General features: G+C 40.7%; 1 protein-coding gene across 8 annotated transcripts in view; it reads right to left on the bottom strand.

The window, feature by feature from the left end:
* Positions 1–453: 453 nt before the first annotated feature.
* Positions 454–22253, bottom strand: part of NEK11 (NIMA related kinase 11) — a 75698-nt gene continuing 53898 nt past the window's right edge. For all 8 annotated transcript variants that reach the window (XM_030499431.1, XM_030499385.1, XM_030499412.2 and 5 more), the window contains 4 exons: positions 19236–19360; positions 17108–17168; positions 13470–13566; positions 454–1176 (listed from right to left, as the gene is read on the bottom strand). In XM_030499431.1, the coding sequence (XP_030355291.1) occupies positions 972–1176; positions 13470–13566; positions 17108–17168; positions 19236–19360 (488 nt within the window). In that variant the 3' untranslated portion in view covers positions 454–971. The remainder of the gene's footprint in view (positions 1177–13469; positions 13567–17107; positions 17169–19235; positions 19361–22253) is intronic.

Consider the following 22253-nt stretch of genomic DNA (forward strand, 5'->3'; position numbering starts at 1 on the left):
AAGAGGACTCACCTTTCCCTTTGAGCCTCTTAAAGCATGTTACGAAGATGGATCAGAAGAACTGTTTAGTTTGCTGTCAATATCAGTACCTTTAGCTGTAAGTAATCTCAGGTCAAATAGCAGTGGTTTTTTATATTCATATTATGAATTTCTTTGAATTCATCTAATTCAGTCCCCAAGTCCTTTAAGAGTTGGGGCAGAAAAGTAGGAAGCATAAGGATTATGATCATGGTAATGCTTAAAATTAATTTGGTCCACAATTCATTTGAGATTCCTTTGTAGATTGTATCACTGTTATCCTTTGGTGTTTTACACAGATGGATGAAGGAGCTCAGAATGCAGAATAAAGAAGGAAGAGGTAGAAGGAAAACTTCAGGTATATAGTAAGAGCATGATACGCAGGTGAAATTGGCAAAAGTGTGATGCATATGCATAACATTACCAGTATCCACATACAAGTCAAAAAAATCAGTTTATTGTTCCATCTGTGTACAATAAATTTGATCCAAAACTCTCAGAAGCTGCAGTAAGGATTCCTATCTAATATAGTCAGCTATAGCTCAGGCCTCATGCCTCTGCCTCTATACATTCACACACCTACAGTAGATAGCCAGACATCTTTCTGCCCTTATGGATATACATTCCTGTCTATTTGAGCACTCATATATGTATATAAATATACACTTCTGCATGTATTTTCACAGCTCACTTGAAAGTCACACAGATTACATGCAGTCCTTTTGAACAAGGAATAGTAACAAGCAAACGTTTGTTCTACCTGTCCCTGTATTCTGTACCATAATTACATACTTCCCGCTGCAGTCTGGATTCTCAAATGGAGTTTATTCACATGCTTATGTACTACGTTACCTTCAGTGGTTCCTTCAAATACCTCCCATACTTGCTTGCTGACCTCAAGAAGACACCTTCACTCCCCCTTACCTTTTCTAGCACTGTTACTGACACACCTTTTACAGCTGAAGACGTGATTCTGAAGCCTGTAGCTGCTCCTCAAAGTAGAGAAGCTGATCCACTTCAAAGCAATCACTTGCTCTAGAAACCAGTTTCTCCAGGTGTCTCCTGATCTCCTCCTCACTGGCATTCTGCTGTCTCGCTTGCTTGAGATAGCTGTACACGGCCTCAAACACCTCTGCTCCCAGCTTCCCAATGGCAGATCTGGGAATAAATATGACAAAACAGTCAAGTAAAAGGTAATTTACATTCTATATTAATATAAGCAATAGCTAGTACTGATTTTTTCTACCTGTTGTAGCCACCTTTGATTAAAATCATATACTGATGCACCTAATTTGGCTGGCAGTACAAGAAACTAAAGTTTCCTGGGAAATTTCTTTATGATTGTTTGTTACAGAAAGAGCCCAGGAGTGAAAACCTGGCCACAGTAAAGTCATGGAGAAACATGGTCATCATTGTCGTTACAAACCAAGATTCCTTCTCATGCTGAATCTGACGTTCCATTTTATCTACAGCAAGCCTGGTATACACACATGTATTATTGCCACTGGGTTTCACCAAAACCAAAAGGAACAACCCAAGGCAGACATACATCAGTGGCATTTTATGTGAACAAACACATTTCAGGATTCATTGCTTTATTTTAGCTTCTATCAAATAACAAGGAAACCACTCCACAAGCTCAGCAGGAGCTGACTGGCACTTGTTTTCTTTCTTGCAGCACTCTCCTTTTATCAGAAGACAGATCTGTAATTCAGTGACAGAGAATACACTCACAGGATCTTAATGGTGATTTATAAAGAAGATCCATTTGCAAGCAGCAAGACAATGAACAACACTTCTTTTTCCAAATGCAAACATCTTTAAACTCATGTATCACAAGCCACAGTTAACACCAAACTTTCCACTCAGTGATGAGTTCATAATATTTTAATGAAATTGAGTAATTTCCCTTCAGCATATCATAAACTATCCGCTCGCTCTGCACACACCCAGGATTTGTGGTGTTTTCTTTCACTACACTTTTACATGTTAAAGCAGTTGAGATTTATTGTCTTACAGTGTCAAACTGGCACATTTTAGGGGTGGTGATGCTCTTCACTTAGTTAGGAAGTGAGCTGGACTAATTGGGATCACCTTGCAGGAACATCTGCAATTTGCATTAAACAATGTCTTATTTTGGGTAGGTAGTGTTGTGGTAAGCAGCATTCTGCTAGGATTTCAAGAGTATTTAGGTGGAACAATCATTCCTTTCCCAGGAAATCCATCATGGCATGAAGACCGCTTCAATAAATACTAAAATAATCCAATGGTATCTGAGCTTCTAATGCTCTCATGTATTTCTCAAGCATTACATGTATTGTGCCTCTAGCATGTTAAAACATTTGATGCCTTAGCACTTTGCTTGGTGGTAATTCTTTTAGCAGAGCACATCTTCAGTGTGAGCAGAGAGTGTGTTCCTGCCTGCAGCGCAGTGCCTGCAGGGAGTTGCCTGATGCCCTGGGCTCATGCTGCCTGCAGTTGTGCTTGCGGTGCTGATTTCATGCTGATTTCTTACTGCTATTGTACATGTCCAACACCAGGGCAAGGCAAACTGTTCTAACCCCATAGCATCATTCAGCTAAAGGGGTAGCTGCTTTTTTCATCTCTAGTCATCCTTTTGCTGCCGAGGAATAACATTGTTAGAGTGAGATTGCAGCCAGCGAAACTTCCACATCATGTCAATTCCTCCATTCTTAGAAAACCATGGCAAAGATTTTAACTTTATTGTTTCTCAAACTGCTTTTCACAGGAAAGCACGCAGTCTCTTCAGTGATACAGAACCACCTTGTTAGCATGTGAGATACTTCTGAAAAATCCTGTTGTTATATATATAAGGACCTACTGCTGGCGAAAGTGCACAATACATCTAATAATGTATTTCTGCCTGTATTTCCCACATGACTGCTTTGATCTCACAAGAAGGAAACATCTCCTCACATCCTGCCTGTTCTCTGCATTTCTGCAGCTCGGTCATGCCCAGCCATGACTCCAGCCAGCCCTTCAGCTACACATCACATCTGCTGGCTCCCGACAGAGGTGGATTGGGAATTTGGGGCAGAGAAAGTCAAGATCCAGGATCAGAAGCCACAGGTCCAAGCTGGAATCTCTGCAGGTGCACACCTGACTCAGTCCTGCTTCCTATAATTAGAAACTGCCCTTCTTTGTCTACCAACAGCGCTTTTTAGGGGAAAACTAGAACTGTTGGAAGGGATTAATTCTCAGACACTGGAAATCTAGGGATTAGATAACCACAGAAAGCTAAGTAGGGATTTGTTTGGCAAATAATGTACATTTCTTCATCAGAAATATTGCAGTATTTCTCTCAAATGGTTAAAAATCAACACATAAGAAGTGATTTTGAAATCACTGCTACTTCACCAATGCTTTTACTGACCCCTCTCTCCCTCTTAGACAAGTATGTTTAATTTTTTGGCAGTTCTGTCTACTTAAAGATGAAAAATGAAGCAAATGTCCCTCAGGAGTATTGCTTCTGCTAATAAATGTGACCTGCAGACTCGAATCTTCTTGGTTAAGCTTGGCAGAGCATGCAAATCAGCTAATCTGTATAATGGCTGATACAATAGAATTAAAGGAAAAATGTTCATAGGTTGAAAATTAAGGCGTAGGTAACAAAAATTATAACCTGCTTTCACAAAAGAAGACATCAGGCTCTGTTTGGACTTGAGAGCTGCATTAATGAGAGGCTGCTACCACATCATACATCTTCTATCAGAGAGACACAAGTGTGAGATCTAAGACAGTAAATGTCAAACAGACATTACTGAGTGAATCTATCATCCTGGTGGAGGGAGGGGGGAAGTGGCTTTCTGGAAAGTGAGGTTTGCCCGTTATGGCCCTGATCCTGTGCTAGGGGATATTTGTCCATCCATGAGAAGTCCTACAGAGGCACAATTATGGATTTTGCACTGACCTGTTTACAGTTACTTCTGTTTCACATGAAACATGGGACACCTGCATTACTGGTTTGAAATGATTAAAAGCCTTAGCACCAAATGTGCTGCGTGAGCAAGTATAGGGCTCCCATTTACACTCTCTTTTGGCAACGTTTTCTGATTTACTGGCATTTACTCTCTGTATGCTATCTTATAGCTCACTCACCTTCAAACTCTGTATTTTCCAGCTGAAATGAGCCATCTTCTCTTTCTCAGCCAAGACCATACGGACAAAGGGGATACCTGACATCTGGCATTTCATTACTGTGACAAACTTTCTGGGCCAGACCCCAATCCTGCACTGCCTTAAATTGTTTTTCACTATGCTGAAATCAAAGGACTTACATCAGGCTCTACCAACCAAGGGTCTGACCCAGGATGATATACAGTAATGTGCTTAATGTCATATGTCAGATTGTTCTTTCTCTAGTTCCAATATGCTACAGAGGCTTAGATATATGGAGGGATTCATTCATTGCTGGCATTTGAGCACTGTGTTTCCTTATTTTCAGCATCTTGTCCATGCAATGAAATTCACAGCTCTGTGGTTGAACCCTGTGCTCCCTGTACAATGCAGGCAGCCCGGAAGAGTGTTGACCCACAGCATTGGCCCACCACAACCGAAGAAAGTCACATCCTAAATCTGACACCTGTTTGGCTTTCCTGAAGTTGGAAATCCCTACCGTCAACCCAGGACTTGCTGCAATGCAATACGACCACATAGCTACACAGTTGTCCCCTTTTATCCCAGGGTCTGTGGTTAGAGCATTCACCCAAAGACCTGGAAACTTGGGGGAAAAATGAGATTCAAACCCACAGCTCCCAGAGCAGTACCACAATCACCAGCCAGATTGAGGGATGAAGGGCTCTTCTTCACCTTCACTCTGATTTGTATGAAAGCAGATGTGTTGGGACACAAGAGAATGAGCCATGATGGAGGATAATTCTGGATAGACTGAGGACTAAGGACAATACTGGAGGTATGTGCAAATGTTATTTGCATGAAACAATCCCTGGACAAAATAGTATGAGCAGTCCTTGGGGTCCTTCAGTCCTTGGGACTGAAATCCAGGTTACCATGTGTGAGCGAGTGAGTGCCCAAAGAGTGTGCTTTCTCACTGCAAACTTCAACAGACTCAACAGTGAGCCCAGCTTCCCTCACTCCTGTCTGCAGAGAGCATTCTCAATGCTCCAGGCACATGGCTGGGGACCTTCATAGCCTGGAGGCACGCTGCGACCACCAACCTACTACCGGCTGGACAGCAGATATTGCCAGTCCCCACACTTTGGTCTGGAAAATAATGCCTCTTGCTGCCTGTGTTTGTGCAGCACGCAATCCACATGTAGAGAAAATGAACTGGAACAAGCCCCAGAGGCCACAGAGGCAGACAGATTTGTGGGTAGCGATGGGGTTTGGGCATGAGATCGAGAGTTTGGGCACGAGATAGGTTCTATCAAGGGTAAGGTGCTTCTGAGCATGTGAGAAGCAATATGAATATCAGCAAAATCATAGGCACTTACTGCTTTGTCTCATTATCAGCATTAAAGGGAAGCTGAATAGGAGCTTTGAGAACTGCAATTTTATACTCAGGGTGTCTAGAAATGTTCACAATCATTAGTGGATCTGGGCCCAAATGAATTTATCAGGCTATCTGGTTATTTGCAGTTGATTTCCTACACATTAGAGCAAAATTACTAAAACCTGACAATAAAATAATGTGTTCTCAACTAGCTGAGGAACTTGTAAATCTTTCCCTGGGTGAACAAAGGATTTTCTATTATCTCATGGGTCTTTATTTTGACTATTCTGCCACTAGCTACATATTAACATGTCCTTTCTGGTTTGGAGATCAATTACAATACACCTACCTTTATGCAACACTGACAAAAGCCACAAAACAAGATTAATGCTTAAGTTGGTGCTCCTCTATGGGCATTAGCAGCCAAGTTAATATCTCTCAGCAGTTTGTCATTGCGTGCCTTGAAGGATAACTATGACACAAATCAGCAGCTAAGGGGGTTTTCAAGCTTCTCACTTTCAAATGTCATTCAGCATAATAGTGACTATCATTTAGAATCATTCTGCTCTCCCTCATCTACCCTCAAAGGAAACTGCACTTTTTGCTCTAAAACACCAAGTCTTCACTAGTGCCTCCATGGAACTCAGTGTGGCCCATGCTTGGGAGCAAGGAGAGGCTCTGCAGCTGCTGAGTCACACCAGAATTACACCATGAAGGTCTCCCTGGATCAGCAATAATGTCTCACCTCTGCCATAGCAGGCAACAAACACATAGCTCCTAAGCCAACCACAGGAAATTCAAAATACTGATGTCACTCATGGCTACCTCAGTGTAAATGATAAAAAAAGAAGCTTCCTGGACATGGATTATCCATTCCAGTGGGCATTTATTTTTCCTTTTGATGCAGCCAGGCTGCCTGGATCCTACACCAACAAGCATATTGTAAAGTAGGAGGCAAATCTGTCATGAGTAGGGCTCACAGGGCATTAAAGCAAGCGCAAGGCTCTTCAAAAGTATAATTTCAGCAGACGTCACTTAATTCTGTTCTCCCTAGCTCAAGGGTATCCCCATGGAGCCCAGCATTATTACTCTGGATTCCCATCCAGCTCGGATTTGTCCCCGAATATGCTATTTCTAGCCATTAATTTATTAACCTTACATTTCTCTTTAAAACCGAGTACAACCATGCTACTTGCAGCTAACCAGTAACAACATGAATCTTGGTGAAAAAGATTGATACATTTATCTCCTGAAAGGACTCTGCAAAAGAATCAGGAAATCACATATCTTTGATCTCATACAAAATATTGCTTTCTAACTGTACCAGAAAATCCTGAGGTATCTGCTACAGAATCTCATGGACCAGTAAACAAACAGGTATCTTCCTGTCATTCGGCATGTTGGCATTACTGACTACGAGTGATTAAAACTTCTCTGAAACTTGAAAGAAACGGCTCTGGGTGCAAACTGCATTTGCAGAAAAGCTTGTCAAGTTGCTCTATGAAGACCTTTCAAGATCTGCTAGGAGAAGTGCATTTTAAGGTCCATGATTTACGGTTTAGGAACTTTCTTCTAAAGGTAGGGCAACGCCTTTCTGGTTCTGACAGCTGTTCAGTTTTTGCCATGTGAAAAGTATGGCAAAGTCTAAGAAAAGGGATTTAGAAAATAGAAAGAGAAATGAAAAGCATTATTATATAAAAGCTAGTAAAGGAAGATCTGAATTGCTAATGTTAACCCCTGGCTTCACCTTCAAGCCTCAATGGGCTTTGACTTTCATCATATCACTGCTGAATGAAAATTTCTTTACTTGAAGATACAACGATAATTTTCATAATTCATCCTTAATTACTTCATAATTTCTGAATTAAAGCACCTTAATTTGATTGCAAACAAAACTCTCTGATGTCCTACTTCAAAGACTTGCAAAATCTAAAGCATATTTAGGACATGTTTTCCCATGAGCTAAGAAGGATCTTATTATTAAAAGCTGTAGACACACAGCTGAAGAAATATCAACACTAATATCTCCATGCATCTCATTTTTTCGGAGATAAATGAATTGATAAAATAGGAATTGAAGCTGACATCTGCTCTTGGAAGAAGCATTAATGAGAATTTAGAGCTCCTACTTGAATTCCAGCTAATACAAATTTAGAATAGGGTTTGTCATAAGAGAAAATGTAATTTATTTTTTTTTTTAAGGTTTTGCCACAAGAAAAAAAAAAACCCACAACAAAACATGACCATTTAAATCAAACTAGAATATTGCAATTTGAAAGTCTTCCTATATTAACAAATTTACTGCAAATACTAAAAATGAGAGACAAAACAAATTTTCTTATATAGAGCAATTCTTCAGGAGGTGAAAATGACACCGTTAAGTGCCCATGAAGAGTTATGTGAAACACACTTCCTCAGGCTGCAGTCACTTCACACATATCTTGAGATTTCCTAGCCTTGCTAAAATGATTTTAAACAACAGTGTCATGGCATACAATAAAAATCTTTGAAAAGTCATGAGTTTAACTCATTTGGCATCACTCATCAAGATCAGGCTAAAATACAAGGCACATTTAACACATACCTGATGGCATTTGCTTTGGTTATCGATGCATTTGTTTTAGACAGATGTGTCTGAAAAGCAGCACAATATACAGCTACTTCTTGAATGTGGGCATGCAAGGATACAGTAGTTATCTCTGAAAAGTCAACAGTTATATACAGTAAGAGTTTAAGAATCTCATGAAGTTCAACCATGCCAAGTGCAAGGTCCTATCTCTGGGTCGGGGTAATCCCAGGCACAGCTACAGGTTGGGCAGAGAAGTGATTCAGAGCAGCCTGAGGAGAAGGACTTTGGGGTGTTGGTCGATGAGAAATTGAACATGAGCTGCCTCACTGCGCGCTTGAGCCCAGAAACCCCCCGTGTGCTGGGCTGCATCAAAAGCAACATGAGCAGTAGGTCAAGGGAGGGGATCCTGCCCCTCTGCTCTCCTCTCGTGAGACCCCACTTGCAGCACTGTGTGCAGTGCTGGTGTCCTCAACATAAGAAGGACATGGAGCTGTTGGAGCAAGTCCAGAGGAGGCCACGAGGATGATCAGGGGCTGGAGCACCTCCCATATGAAGACAGGCTGAGAACATTGGGACTGTTCAGCCTGGAGAAGAGAAGCTGCGTGGAGACCTCAGAGCAGCTTCCAGTGTCTGAAGGGGGCTACAAGGATGCTGCAGAGGGACTCTTCATCAGGGACTGTAGAGATAGGACAAGGGCCGATGGGTTCAAACTGAAACGGGGGAAGTTGAGGTTGGATATAAGGAAGAAGTTCTTCCCTGTGAGAGTGCTGAGGCGCTGGCACAGGGTGCCCAGAGAAGCTGTGGCTACCCCATCCCTGGCAGTGTTCAAGGCCAGGCTGGACAGGGCTTGGAGCAACCTGGTCTAGTGGAAGGCATCCCCACCCACGGCAGGGGGTTAGAACTGGATGAGCTTTAAGGTCCCTTCCAACCCAAACCATTCTATAATCTTATGATTAAAGCTCACCTAGTTCCAATCTCCTGCTAGTTGGAATCATAGAATGGTCTGCCAGGGACGGAGCAGCCACAGCTTCTCTGGGCAACTGGTTCCAGTGGGGGGACCTACTGCTTCTGCTGCGAAGGACTCCTCAGCAGTAGCCACTGCCTCACTCACCTTCATTTCTTCTTAGGCAGGAAAAGCCCAGGCTTCACCCATTCCTACTTTCTCAGTTGTTGCCTTGGGACAACAATTCACAAGCCAGAAGCATTCACCTCTCCCTGACGGGAGCCAAGAATCAAGTTCCCAGCTCGGTCACATAAAGACAAGTTCAACATTCCTAGTGGAATTCCTAGGACGGTCCACCCAACATCTAATAAAAAACTAAATAATTTTCTTCACTGTGGTAGTTAAAAAACATGCAGAAATAAATGTCTTTTAAAATTTTGTCTTTTTAGGACTAGTTATCTTAAAGAATACCCAGTGCCTAATAATGACTTCAGTATGACCTTTCTTTCTGAACTTTTAAGATGAAGGCTACATTTGATGACAACGTCACAAGAACAAGCAGCACATCTGCATACTGCTCATGAGTCTAAACCAATAGTGTTATGAGCATTCACAGGAACAGAATAAAAATATCACCAAATGCCTTTTCTCCATGACTTCTGAAAGATGGCTTTACTTACACTCAGCAGGTGATGATGAAATCTTCTGCCTGATCGTGGTATGCTGCTGTGTGTAAGACTTCAGGGACTGACTAAAAGGTGCTTACTGCTGTGCTAAAGGATTTTAATTTACTTAAAAATTTGGGGCATAAAAGCCATTTCCTTTTACTGGCATACATTTTACTGAATTCTAAACTGCATATTAAAGTTCACAGCTATTAAAAGGACTAGGACTTGTATATATTCATGGATACCTCCATAAAGAAGCACAGAATGCTCTGTACTAATGTGGTTTTTTTCTTGATTTTCTATATTATATTTTCAGAAAAGAAAAAACAAGACACACATTCTATTCCATACCTAGTCCAATACTCAAAAATTAGTCTGCAAAACACAAATCCTGATTTTACAAAGCCCAGGAAATGAATTTTGACTTACAGTGCTGAAGAAGCTTCAAGGGGAAGCCTTCACTCCCTGGACACAAATACAACATAGTCTAAGAAGGCACAATTGTGAATAGACCCAACTCCATCAAAACCCCTAGTAAGGCTTGTTCTTGTCCACAGATTTCTGTACAAACTCGTCTTATTTCTCACCTTTGCTTTTCCATTTTAGATCATGCAACCCCGCACAGACTTGAGAAGTCAAGTATGTATCGTAAGGCTTTTCAGGGCTTCTGCACTTCTGCCAGGCCCTTCATTGTGGTCAAATTGTTGTGGAGGTAGTAAAAAATTTGGAAAGAAGGGCTTCAAATAAGATACAATAAGCTGAAAAGAAGCAGAAAAACTTTTTCATATGGAGATCTAAACAAACTGGGTTTGTCTCTTTTCATGTAGATTTTGACCTCTTTATAGCTTCTTACAAGCTGTCATTGCTGTTCACCCAAGCCTGAAAAAAGCATTTGAGTTTGTCTACCAAGTTTTTCAGAAGCTAGCAGAAACAAGCTAATGTTTGCTACAATGACTCTTCGAAGGGCTTTACTTAGGGACAAAGCCAATCTTTCACACGATGACTATTGCCAAAGCTTCTGACATCTTATAAGAAGTCTTGGACAAGCTGCATGGACCTCAGGGGAAAAACAAGGTATAAGTGCTATAACAATAACTGGGAAAAAAATGCTTTGGCTTGAGTTGTTTCTGAAGAACAGCGTGGTTCTCTTCTGAGATGCATAGTTCGAAAGTCTCTATAGGGGAGCATCAGTGGAACTGTCATTAGTTTTTCCTCATGGATACCCTGGTGAAGATAATTTAGCTCTGGATACCATGTGAAAGTAAAGCTTCTGAGATTGAGGCATGCACCAAGTTAGCCAGTACCATCAAGGATGGGAACCGTCATGAGAATGAGATGGTGAGCAAGACAGAAAATACCAAGCAATGGCTCCTCCTGTTCCCTGCATCTAACATGATTCCTCAGTCTAAAAGCCCAATATGAGGAATATGAGTCACACAACTCTGATTTATATATTTGCTTGACTTCTCACTGTTAACATGCAAGGCTGGAAAGGAGAATAATGAGAAAAAGCTCAAGATAATCTTTGTGGGAGCTAGTTCAAGAAATGGAGATTTCTTATCAACACTGCATATCAAAATTCTTAGCACTGAAGTAGAAGTCTTGCAGGGAGAATGAACTCCACTTGAAAGGTAAAGCTAAATCTCTGCTGCTGTAAACTTTATAATGAATACTGATACTAAGTATAACGAACTAGAAATTGTTGTCACAGGAGTAGGTGATTTTATCATGACTCTTATTGACAGGATAGCAATTCAAAATGCTTTAACAGAGTGCAATGGTAATTGGAAAGAAGATGTCAGGGAAAATATTCAGGGATTGTAGTGAAAAAAGCTAGTGACTGAATCTTAAACACTACCAGGCTGTCTCTAAATTAAGACCTGAGCTATTTTTTTACTTAAAATTGGAGGAGATCAAGGACTCTACTTACCACGTTCGAGAGCATCAGCGGCTTCCTTCTATATTCTTGCAAGGACTTTTAGCATCAATTTCCTCTCACATGATTATCAGTGTAAAGTCCTACATAATAATATAGTAAAAGCCACCTAAATTGGCACTCTGATAAAGAGTGTCTCTACTGTTAAAGAATGCATTCAGTGCAGCACGCTGTGATAATTCAAGCAATGACCACATCACATCTTGTCAAGTGACTGTTCTGCTGCAGTTGTTTGCAAGCCCACACCATTCACGTGTCAATTAGAAATGGCTAAAAGGCCCCTTTTGCTGTTCAACCCTATGTTATTTTACATGAATCTAGCACTTTATCAGAGCTAATAAGAGTTTCTTTCAATAATGTTACTTGTAATGGTTAGGCACAATGCTTACTTTCTGAGTAATTCATGACATGAAAGAGAGTCTCCCTCATCAGAATCTATTGCTGTTAGCATCTGAAAATGGTGCAAATCCCAAACCTTCATACTTCTCTTTCTACAGTTACTTGCCACCTAAACAGATTTCACTGTTGCCTCCATGTTGCCTCCCTTGCTCTTCTTTTTGTGTTTCCAAAATCTACCTCATCCATAAAGGCACTGACCATGAAGTTCTAACAGTTAAGGTTTATCCTGTAACCATAAGAACACAGATGAAGGCTTTAAGATTAGTGGGCATTTTGTCTAAGCAATCCCACCTTGCAACTAGTTGGCACAACATGGTGCATTTATCGATTTTTATAAGTACTTTCCATGAAAAGAGGATGGAAAGCAATCAGAGTGTCAGGCTGAGACACCTGCTGATTGGTTGCACAATAAAGGCTAAGCTACAAAGTGTAACCCTAGGAGGTGCTGCATGTTGAAATAGCATAAAACTGAACCACTATCTGGCGTAAATCTGATTGGTATTTCCCTTGAATACACGGTGCATTTGGCACTGTCATTTGTGATCAGCATCAACACTGTTGTGGTTGCTTTCATTTTCTTTAGAGGACTCACTTAAAGAACTACTAGTATTAACTGTTTTGAACTTATTTGTATTCTGATAACATCCACCATATTGCTGGCACTGTCTACCCACACAAGAGAAAACTGTCCTTTTTAAAGACTGTACAATCTGAGATCAGTTGACTGTTGCAACCCTGCAAAGAAAAATTGAGTTCATAAATAATAGAGAGCATTATGATTGCCAGATCAGTACCTAAATTAGGAAGCAATAAATCTTGGAAGGCCACAAATTACTGAATCAAGATAAAAGCTCAAGGTACAGTAACCAGTACATTCTGGAAAGGAAGCACAGATCTTTGTTTTATTAAGACACTGAAATCTTTATTAACAAAGCTGGGGTTTCAGTGATGCTGAAAGCAATCAAACAATGAGTTTCAAAGGGAGCTGCACATGTAATTACTCTGTGTTATCTGAAAATCCCAACCAACAACAACAACCATGTTTGTTTTAAATCATCATATCATCATGGGAAACAAAAGTCTTTTGTTCCAGGCAAGAATGAAGTGTGGATGAGGGAGCAAACATGGTGGGAACATGGATATCTGCAAGTGATTTATGGGCATGTGTTGAGCTAATAAAGAAAGCAAAGTTTCGAATGACACTGACAGCAGTGAAGGCAAACTGGATCCTGGAAGGATGACAGTGATTGTGCAGATTATTACAGAAGAATCAGAAGTGACAGTCAACCTTCATCCTCTCTGGAGGCAAGTAGTCATCCAGTCAGTAAAGAATACCGCACCCTCCACTTTTTGTTAATGGATGGGGAAACAACACATGGCTTGGCTTTCTTTGCTATGTTCTGTATTTTCTCAGATCAATCCTCTTTGTCTGAATATTGGTAACACATAAGTATGTTACTTACTCCCTCATGCGTTTCAGTTTGGTCTCTGCCATAGTGCTGTTGAGAGCTCTGGATCCCTGGGGCACCGCTGGAGACACTCTGGTGACAGTCTCTGAGCCTACAAATCAATGCACAGACAAATAACCTTATTCACCTTCATCCCCTGAGCTCTATTGCAGAGTCAAGGGCAGTCAGAAGGAGGAAGACTATTCCAGGATCCCACAAGGCAGTGCCACATTAATTAAAGATGAATTAGATTATTAAATGCATATTAAGGGAAACTTCTTTCTGAGGGACAAATAGATTTATAGCTTAAAGGCACCAGAATTATAACAACAATTTTCCTTCTCTGGAGCATAGACAGAATTACATTACAACAGAAAGCACAGTCATTTGAGGAAGTGCTGGGACAGATAAATATTCAACAAAATAAAATTTGCTTAGACAATACAAGTTTTCCTCCATTGTTCTTGCACTTAGTTAGAAGAGCATTAACCTTCTTCCTAACAGGCAAGTCTCTCCTTTAGCTTGATTAGTACTTTAAATTGAAAGCTGAAGTAGGATCTTTTTTTCTAATTATAAAGAAATGAATGGAGTATGCAAAAGGGAAGGGAAGAACTGAGTAAGCCAAAGAAAAGGATTGGCACAGGAGAAAAATGAGCATGGGCTGGCTGATAAAGAAGTTTTGTTGGTAAATTAAAGGAGATATTTTAGCCACCAGAGAGGCTGTGGAATTGTCTTCCAATGGGAACAGTCAGCACAATAAATAAATTCCTTAGGTTAAGCATGGACTTGTGTGATGAAATGGCAACAGAATAAAGAAACGGCAGCCTATTCAAGCTGACAACCCTGGCAGTTGTCTGTGATTCAGCAAGTCTGTGTTCTATGGATGAGTACCACAGTGGTCTGTATATTGCAACAGCCCACGAGGGTAAGCAGAAGGCATGCACATGTGTGTATATGTATATTTCTCAAATATATGTGTATTTACATATACAGCTATGATTCTTATATAGATATATTTATGCATATACAAAAAGAGTATTTTTGTCTGAAGGGTAAATATTTAATATGCAATATTACCCATTCCATCACACAGCAGAGGCCACAAGGATGATCAGGGGTCTGGAGCATCTCTCTTATGAGGAGGGATTGCAGGAGCTGGGCCTGTTTAGTCTAGAGAAGAGCAGACTGAGAGCGGATCTCACCAACTCAGATCAGTATCTTGAAGGCGGGTGCCAGGAGGATGGTGCCAGACTCTTTCCAGTGGTGCCCAGTGACAGGACAAGGAGCAATGGCCATAAACTAACACACAACAAGTTTCACCTCAACATGAGGAAGAACTTCTTTACACTGAGGGTGTCAGAGCACTGAACAGGCTGCCCGGGGGGGTTGTGGAGTCTCCCTCTCTGGAGACATTCAGACCCGCCTGGACACGTTCCTGTGTGACCTGCTCTGGGTGGCCCTGCCTTGGCAGGGGGTTGGACTGGGTGATCTCCAGAGGTCCCTTCCAACCCAAATGACTCTGTGATTCTGTGAATCACTCAAGTAAGCGTCTGCTGGATTCAGATCTTTGGTGGATTCAGAAGATAGGAAGCAGGCACTGGGAGAGACCACCAAAAAAGTGGATTCCTGAGTCTGTTATATGGCTATGGACAAATGATTTGACTTTTAAAAACATTTTCTTATCTTCTCTTTACACCTAATGGCTAACAGTTGTCTGGTACCTGAATAATACAACTGAGGTCTAGCTAACGTAGTTTAAAAGATGAAAAATGACAAGCTCAGTTCTTACTAACAACCAATAACTTCACCCATTAATGCAAAGAACATTTCCTGATCATTCACTATAACACTACACATGCATATCCATACATTTTTACATGAGGTCTGTAAGCATTCCTTTACTTTGGCAGCATTGGAAAATTCAGTTATCCTCAGGGTGGCCTCAAGGAAATCTCAAGTGCTGTGCAAAGCAATGCTCACAACTTATGCGTGGCATGCTGCTCTTTGAGTTGGTATGGAACTAAGGTCCAGATGTGGAGCTTTGGGACTTTAGCAGCAATAAAAAATGGATGTCCTGAGCACCAGTGGTCTAAGGAAAATACAATACTTGTATTCTCTTAAGAGAGCATACATTTAACCACAGGCTTCAGCTAAATTCTGGTATTACTATTATTACGGGATATATCACTGTAGTAAGAGCTCAGCATACTCATTCTGCTTAGTGGGTTCAATCTTTTTATTGCTACAATATCTCCTTCTCGTCTGACTTTTCATTATTAAAGATATACTTCTTGTTTTTTTCTGGGATTCTGGGCTAAATAATTTGTACTTTGTCTACTCTTTACATTTGCAGCTGGCCAAAAAAACTTATTCTCTAAAAGCAAACTGGTATCTATTTTCCTCTCCATTTAATAGGATTTTCTGGGTGCTATGAGGCAGCTGCAAGGACTACAGATTGGAGGATGCTGCAAAAGTGTGGTTAGTCATTAAAACAAATGAGTTCTTAGTGAAAACTTCTAAGAGCTTTACCCATTATTGCTACAACAAACCTCAAGATTTTTTCCTGGGGTGATTCATGACTCACACCAACTTCTATATTGGACGTATTTTCTTAAAAGCAGTTACTTGATTAATAACATATTTTGCACCCAGTTTCGAGCAGTTTGCGTGCCCATCCATCAACACAGAACAGGGAACTCTGCTTCTTCAAAAAGTTACCAGTGGCTCCAAGACTACGATGGCCACAGCTTTGATTACTCCCTTTCATCCTTTTTCTTCTTTGGTTTTCTCTTCCCATCAGCCCACCATGCTTCTTATAAGCAGGGCGAAACAGAGCTCGGCATGGGGGAACCTCTACAAGGAGGGCTTCCCAGGCTTCCCTATATTCTAGTTTCAGATAATACTGAATCAGGTTTATCCCAGCTGAATGAGTGTAAATGGAGCAGCTAACAAGACTGCAGTTTCCCTGGGAGCCTTTGGGAGCCTTTGGAAACTCTGCTGGGCTTTAGAGCAACCTATATACAGGCTGCTGCTGGCACAGTTCAACCCCATGGTCTTCAAGGACAGTGACTATGCCAGCCTCAGTAAATAGCCGGCTTTCATAGAAGTTTTCTTTTTAGCTTTTCTTTTATTCTTTTAGTGAGAAACCAGGCTTTCAAACTCTATATTTATAGACAGAATTTGCAAGAGATTTTAGGATTCAATTGCAATTTTAAATTCCCAGTGATTTTTCTGTGCTTGGAATGAGATCCTGTAAACTAAAATAAATATTATCCAAACTTGGATCATCATTTTAATTTCTTTTTTAATATTTTAAATAATTTTCTCTTATTATTACCAGTACTAGAAATTATAAAACAACTTCTATATCCTTCAATATTTTCCTCTGGAGAGAATATGGCAGAAGCCAAGTTTTTAAAAGCTTTTGTTAGAACATTCTGCACTTCTGGCCATCATGCTTTATGGCTCTATTATTTTCATCATAAGCACTTAACTGTGTATGCCTTTTCTTATACTTCTCTGCAGTAGCTTAAGGAAGAAGCGATTTTGAAGGTCACATTTTTTAAGTTATTTTGTTACAAAATGCAAATAATTGGAATATAATGAATACAGATGGCTAATAACTCACATTTAAAGAAGAGATATCATCTTACCCAATGAGCTACTATTCAGGACACTCTCCAAATACTTGACCATTGCCTCGATATCACTGTCCTGTGGAAAAATTACATAAGGAATAGGATTAGTGTGAGCACGAACTTAAACACTATATACCAGTAGTCCACAAACATAAAGGTTATTGCTTACCCCAATGAATGTCAACACTCAACTACAAAGAGCCTACATTGCTCTGGATTTTTTCTGTTTTCTTCTCCTAAAACACCAGGCTTGGGAATGATCTAATATTCAAACTGGTCTCTTCTCGCAAGTAACAAGTGACGGGATAAGAGGAAACGGCCTCAAGCTGCACCAGGGGAAGTTTAGACTGGAGATTAGAAACAATTTCTTCCCCAAAGAGTAAATTGAGTAAAATTTTGGTCGATGACAAACTGAACATGAGCCACTTCAGTGTGCCCTTGAGCTCAGAAACCAACCATGTGCTGGGCTGCATCAAAAGCAGCATGAGCAGCAGGTCGAAGGAGGTGATCCTGCCCCTCTGCTCTGCTCTCATGAGACCCCACTTGCAGCACTGTGTGCAGTGCTGGTGTCCTCAACATCAGAAGGACATGAAGCTGTTGAAGCAAGTCCAGAGGAGGCCACAAGGATGATCAGGGGCTGGAGCACTTCCCATACGAAGACAGGCTGAGAACATTGGGGCTGTTCAGCCTTGAGAAGAGAAGCTGCGTGGAGTCCTCAGAGCAGCTTCCAGTGTCTGAAGGGGGCTACAAGGATGCTGGAGAGGGACTCTTCATCAGGGACTGTAGCGATAGGACAATGGCCGATGGGTTCAAACTGAAACAGGGGAAGTTCAGGTTGGATATAAGGAAGAAGTTCTTCCCTGTGAGGGTGCTGAGGTGCTGGCACAGGGTGCCCAGAGAAGCTGTGGCTGCCCCACGCCTGGCAGTGTTCAAGACCAGGTTGGACACAGGGGCTTGGAGCAACCTGGTCTAGTGGAAGGTGCCCCTGCCCATGGCAGGGGGTTGGAACTGGATGATCTTAAGGTCCTTTCCAACCCAAACCATTCTGTGATTCTATGATTCAGATTTAACTGGTGAGACAATTTCAGGACTCCCTGCTACAGTGGTAGAGTTTTTCATTTCTCACACAAATATTTTATTTTTGTCTTAAGAACTACATTTAAAGAAGCTATTAGTTCAAAATTTTCAAAAATCAGTACAAGTTATTTATAATTTAGAGAGGAGTGATAATATACTTGGTTGGTTCCCTGAAATGCAGAACCCATCATACTCTGTTTTGCAAAATTTGCACATGAACAAGGGATAACATACATGATCCTAAGCAGAACCAGACAGCACTGTTCAGAGGCACTGTACACAAGGGCCTAGGGGAGAAATTAATTGTTCTCGAATGCCTTAGAAAGATCAATTTGCAGAACTGATTTGGGCATTTAAGTTCACTGATTTCACTAAGACTTGATCATTGGAGACAAGATTCACCTCAGCTCATTCTGACCAGATCTAAATTAGGTGCCTTTTCCAATAATCTTGAACCTCCTTCAGATTGCAATTCCCAAGACTTTCTTGTGGCAGCCTCATCTGATAAAGCTACTTTAAGCCTTTCAATAAGTTTTCTCTTTCTGATGTTCTTGGGAAAGTTTACGGATCCACTGGTCAAGTCTTGCAATTCATGAGTTCATCATACTGCAGCTCAGCAGTTCATCACACTGTCCTCAAAAATAAGTCTAGTATCAGCAGGAAGAAGTGGCAACTAGAGGTTGCCCAGGAATTAGAGATGGAACTTAGATATTATGCTTGAAGTATACTTTCAGCTTTAACTTAATGTACCTATAGGTAACACGTGACAGAACCCCACTCTGAGTGCTTTACAGTCACAACAAGTTTACTAACAACAATTCACCAAAAGGCATTCATGGGAGTGTTATCCTTAATCCTGAAGGAATGAAAGAATCCTTCTCATTAAAGTCTCAGAAGAATGGCATATGCATACACATATAATTAATTCATGGTATTGATATAAACACACATACCTAGCAAAGCCAAATTTCAGTAACATTAGTAGGACAAAATCTTGGAAGGAGCTTAATTTTCCCATGGAAAATGAGCATCAAGTGTATACTGTTTTCCCAAAGGTCACATATACCTGGTGATTAGGCTTAGAAACAGTCTGTGACGCTTCCGCATCCTCCTCCTCTCCACTGCTTTCTGAACAGGATTCAAACTCTTCATTGTAATATTCTTCTGCTATTGCTGGGTCTTCTGGGATCTCTAAAGACAATTATGACTTTATAGCATTTAGACAGAAAAAACATATGATCTTAAAAAGATAAAATAGATTTTATAGCAACCATGTTATGTCACTAGCAACACATTCTGTGATTGAAATCAAGGGATAGGTTCTCAAATTAAAATGTTTCTCTTCAATGACATGCTAAGCAGTGTTAAAGCTGTCTCTGGCAAAAGGTCAGATCCTCAACATATGTAAATTAATGACCTTAAAGCATCTATATTTGATCACTGAACCAGAGAATAATTCAGGCTGGAAGGGACCTCACGGAATCATCTACTCAAAGCAGGGTCAGCACTGAACTGAATCCAGCTTTTGTGAGCTGGAATCATGCCCCAGTTTGGTTTTCTCTAACACACATACATAACCTGCGGTGGACACAACTGCTAAGCTAAATGGAAAATGTTATATACCAGGCTCCTGTTTAAAAGATAGAGGAGATAAAATCTGTATTTTCTTCCAAATTTTCCTGAAGCAAAAGCATAGTGAAATAGAAGAAACTGGCAAAGTCCAGCTACGCATACTTGGGTGTCATGCTCTCTGAATTTATTACTATTGCAAGTTTTAGCAACAGCAGTGAGTGCAATATTAACGTAGCCAATGAGGCTATAAAGTGCAATAATTGTTATTAAAACTCAACATATTCATTACAGCATGAAAGACACTCCAGCCACTCTGCTCTGGGTAAAATCCTTTAGCATCCCAGACTCTGTAAATAAGGAGTTAGTGAAGCAGCTCGAGGCCTGACTGCACCTGCTTCAAGGAGCAGACCTTTCTCAGCAGAAGCCCTGAAGCGTGCGTTCAGTTTCAAGCAGAGGCTGGACTCTCATGACTATATGAATAAAACAGCAGATTTCCCACTTTTTCAGACAGAAAGTTGCAATGCAAAGGTTTGCCCACAGGAGACATGGCTCAGCAGCAAGAGGCAGGATTGGAAGACAAGAGAGCCTGGCTGGCCAGACATCCCACCAATAGCCCTAAGCATTCAGAGAGAGATACTCCAGGAGAGCTAAGTACCATGCTTTGATTTTAGGCAGTCCCTTAATGACAAATCAAGATAAGCTACGTCCAAGCCCAGGAACAATGTTTTTATGCTAACAGTTTTCAAAAGGAAAACGTTTGCTATCTGTCTTCGCCTGGCATGATTACAAGAAATGTTAGCCAAAGACACAAAACGCTTAATATTCAGTTCTCATAAATCACCATAGTCCTAACTTTAGCTAATGCTGATTTGTGCTATTCTACCCATTTATACGTACCACTTTAAAGAAATATAAACCAACTTAAACTGCACTGAAATTCAATTCAAACAATATGACATAAAAAATGCTTACTACATTTTTTTACTTGTTTCACATGAATTTAAAGAAAAAAAAAGAAGGGAATACAATTAAAATACAATAAAAGACCTTGGAGTTTGGGCAGGAAGAATATTTCTCATATTTAAGGGGTAGGAAAGAGAACTCAGTGAAAATGTATTTATCTGCAGCACTAGGTGGCTGAGCTCTCCTATTGAGATATGATCTCTAATATCTACTGTCTCCAAAGTATTTTTAAAAAATACTTCCTTTTCTTATAAACTTGATTTACCTCCAAAATTCTGACACATTTTGACTCAGTTTTTTTCAGTTTTAAGATCATAGAATTATAGAATCACAGACTGGTTTGGGTTGGAAAGGACCTTAAGATCATCCAGTTCCAACCCCCCTGCTATGGGCAGGGACACCTTCCACTAGACCATGTTACCCAAGACTTTGTCCAACCTGGCCTTGAACACTGCCAGGGATGGGGCAGCCACAGCTTCTCTGGGCACCCTGTGCCAGCGCCTCAGCATCCTCACAGGGAAGAACTTCTTCCTTAGATCTAACCTGAACTTCCCTGTTTCAGTTTGAACCCATCACCCCTTGTCCTATCGCTACAGTCCCTGATGAAGAGTCCCCCTTCAGATACTGGAAGATACTTATGGTAGCTGCAAAACAGCCCCATACTTCACTGCCACCATTTCTAATTCTTCCTGTTTCTATTTTTCACCTTTCTTAGTTTGAAAAACATAAAATCCACCAAATCCAAAAACCAACCAACCAAACAAAAAAAACCCAAACAAACAAAACCCCAACACTGTAACATGAAGATACATCTCCTTTTCCAGGCAGAATGAAGAGTCATTTTTCTTTCTTGCAGAGACACTGTCATTTCTGTGATTAGTATAATTTTAGTAGGTTCATCTGCATTCTATCTATGTGTATTTATGCATTCAAATATATATGAAACAGCCTATTTATGACAATGCAAACCTTGGACTACACTAGTGTTCTCTGAGTTGTCTTCTTCCACATTCTGCATTTGTTTACTGTTGTACTAAAAAGTGCAATCCCCCCCTTCCCAGCCAAACAAAGTATCAAAATCAGTCTTTTTACTCATAATTGTAACTTAAAAATGTCTGCTCTGGCTAAGGTAAAGCTCTACACCTTGTGAGTAGCCCATGACCATCCAAAACTGGTGCTGCTTTCAAACTCTGTGGAAAGGCTGGCTGTATCCCACTTCCATGCCAGCTTTTGTATCTTGTCAGAATTGTTCACCATTTGTGAAATTGCTTTGATAGCTGCTTATATATGGCCAGTTAATCCAAGCTCGGTAATACACTTTTCAATGCTAGTTCAGACACTAGAGCTGTCCGGGGTACACGTTTACTGGCCATGATTTAGAAACTATTCCAAGTGCCATTTCTGAAAGAACACAGCATGTCCTGGGATGGGAACTTGGGATTTAGCTTTACTAGTCCTTACAATTTCTCGGTTTCATGACAAGCATCTTTGAAGAAGGCGCTTTCAAAACATCAATGCTTTCATTTAGACTCTCTGGTTCCATATAACA

Source organism: Strigops habroptila, chromosome 1 (genome assembly GCF_004027225.2).
Source record: "Strigops habroptila isolate Jane chromosome 1, bStrHab1.2.pri, whole genome shotgun sequence".
In the NCBI taxonomy this organism is placed as follows: domain Eukaryota; kingdom Metazoa; phylum Chordata; class Aves; order Psittaciformes; family Psittacidae; genus Strigops; species Strigops habroptila.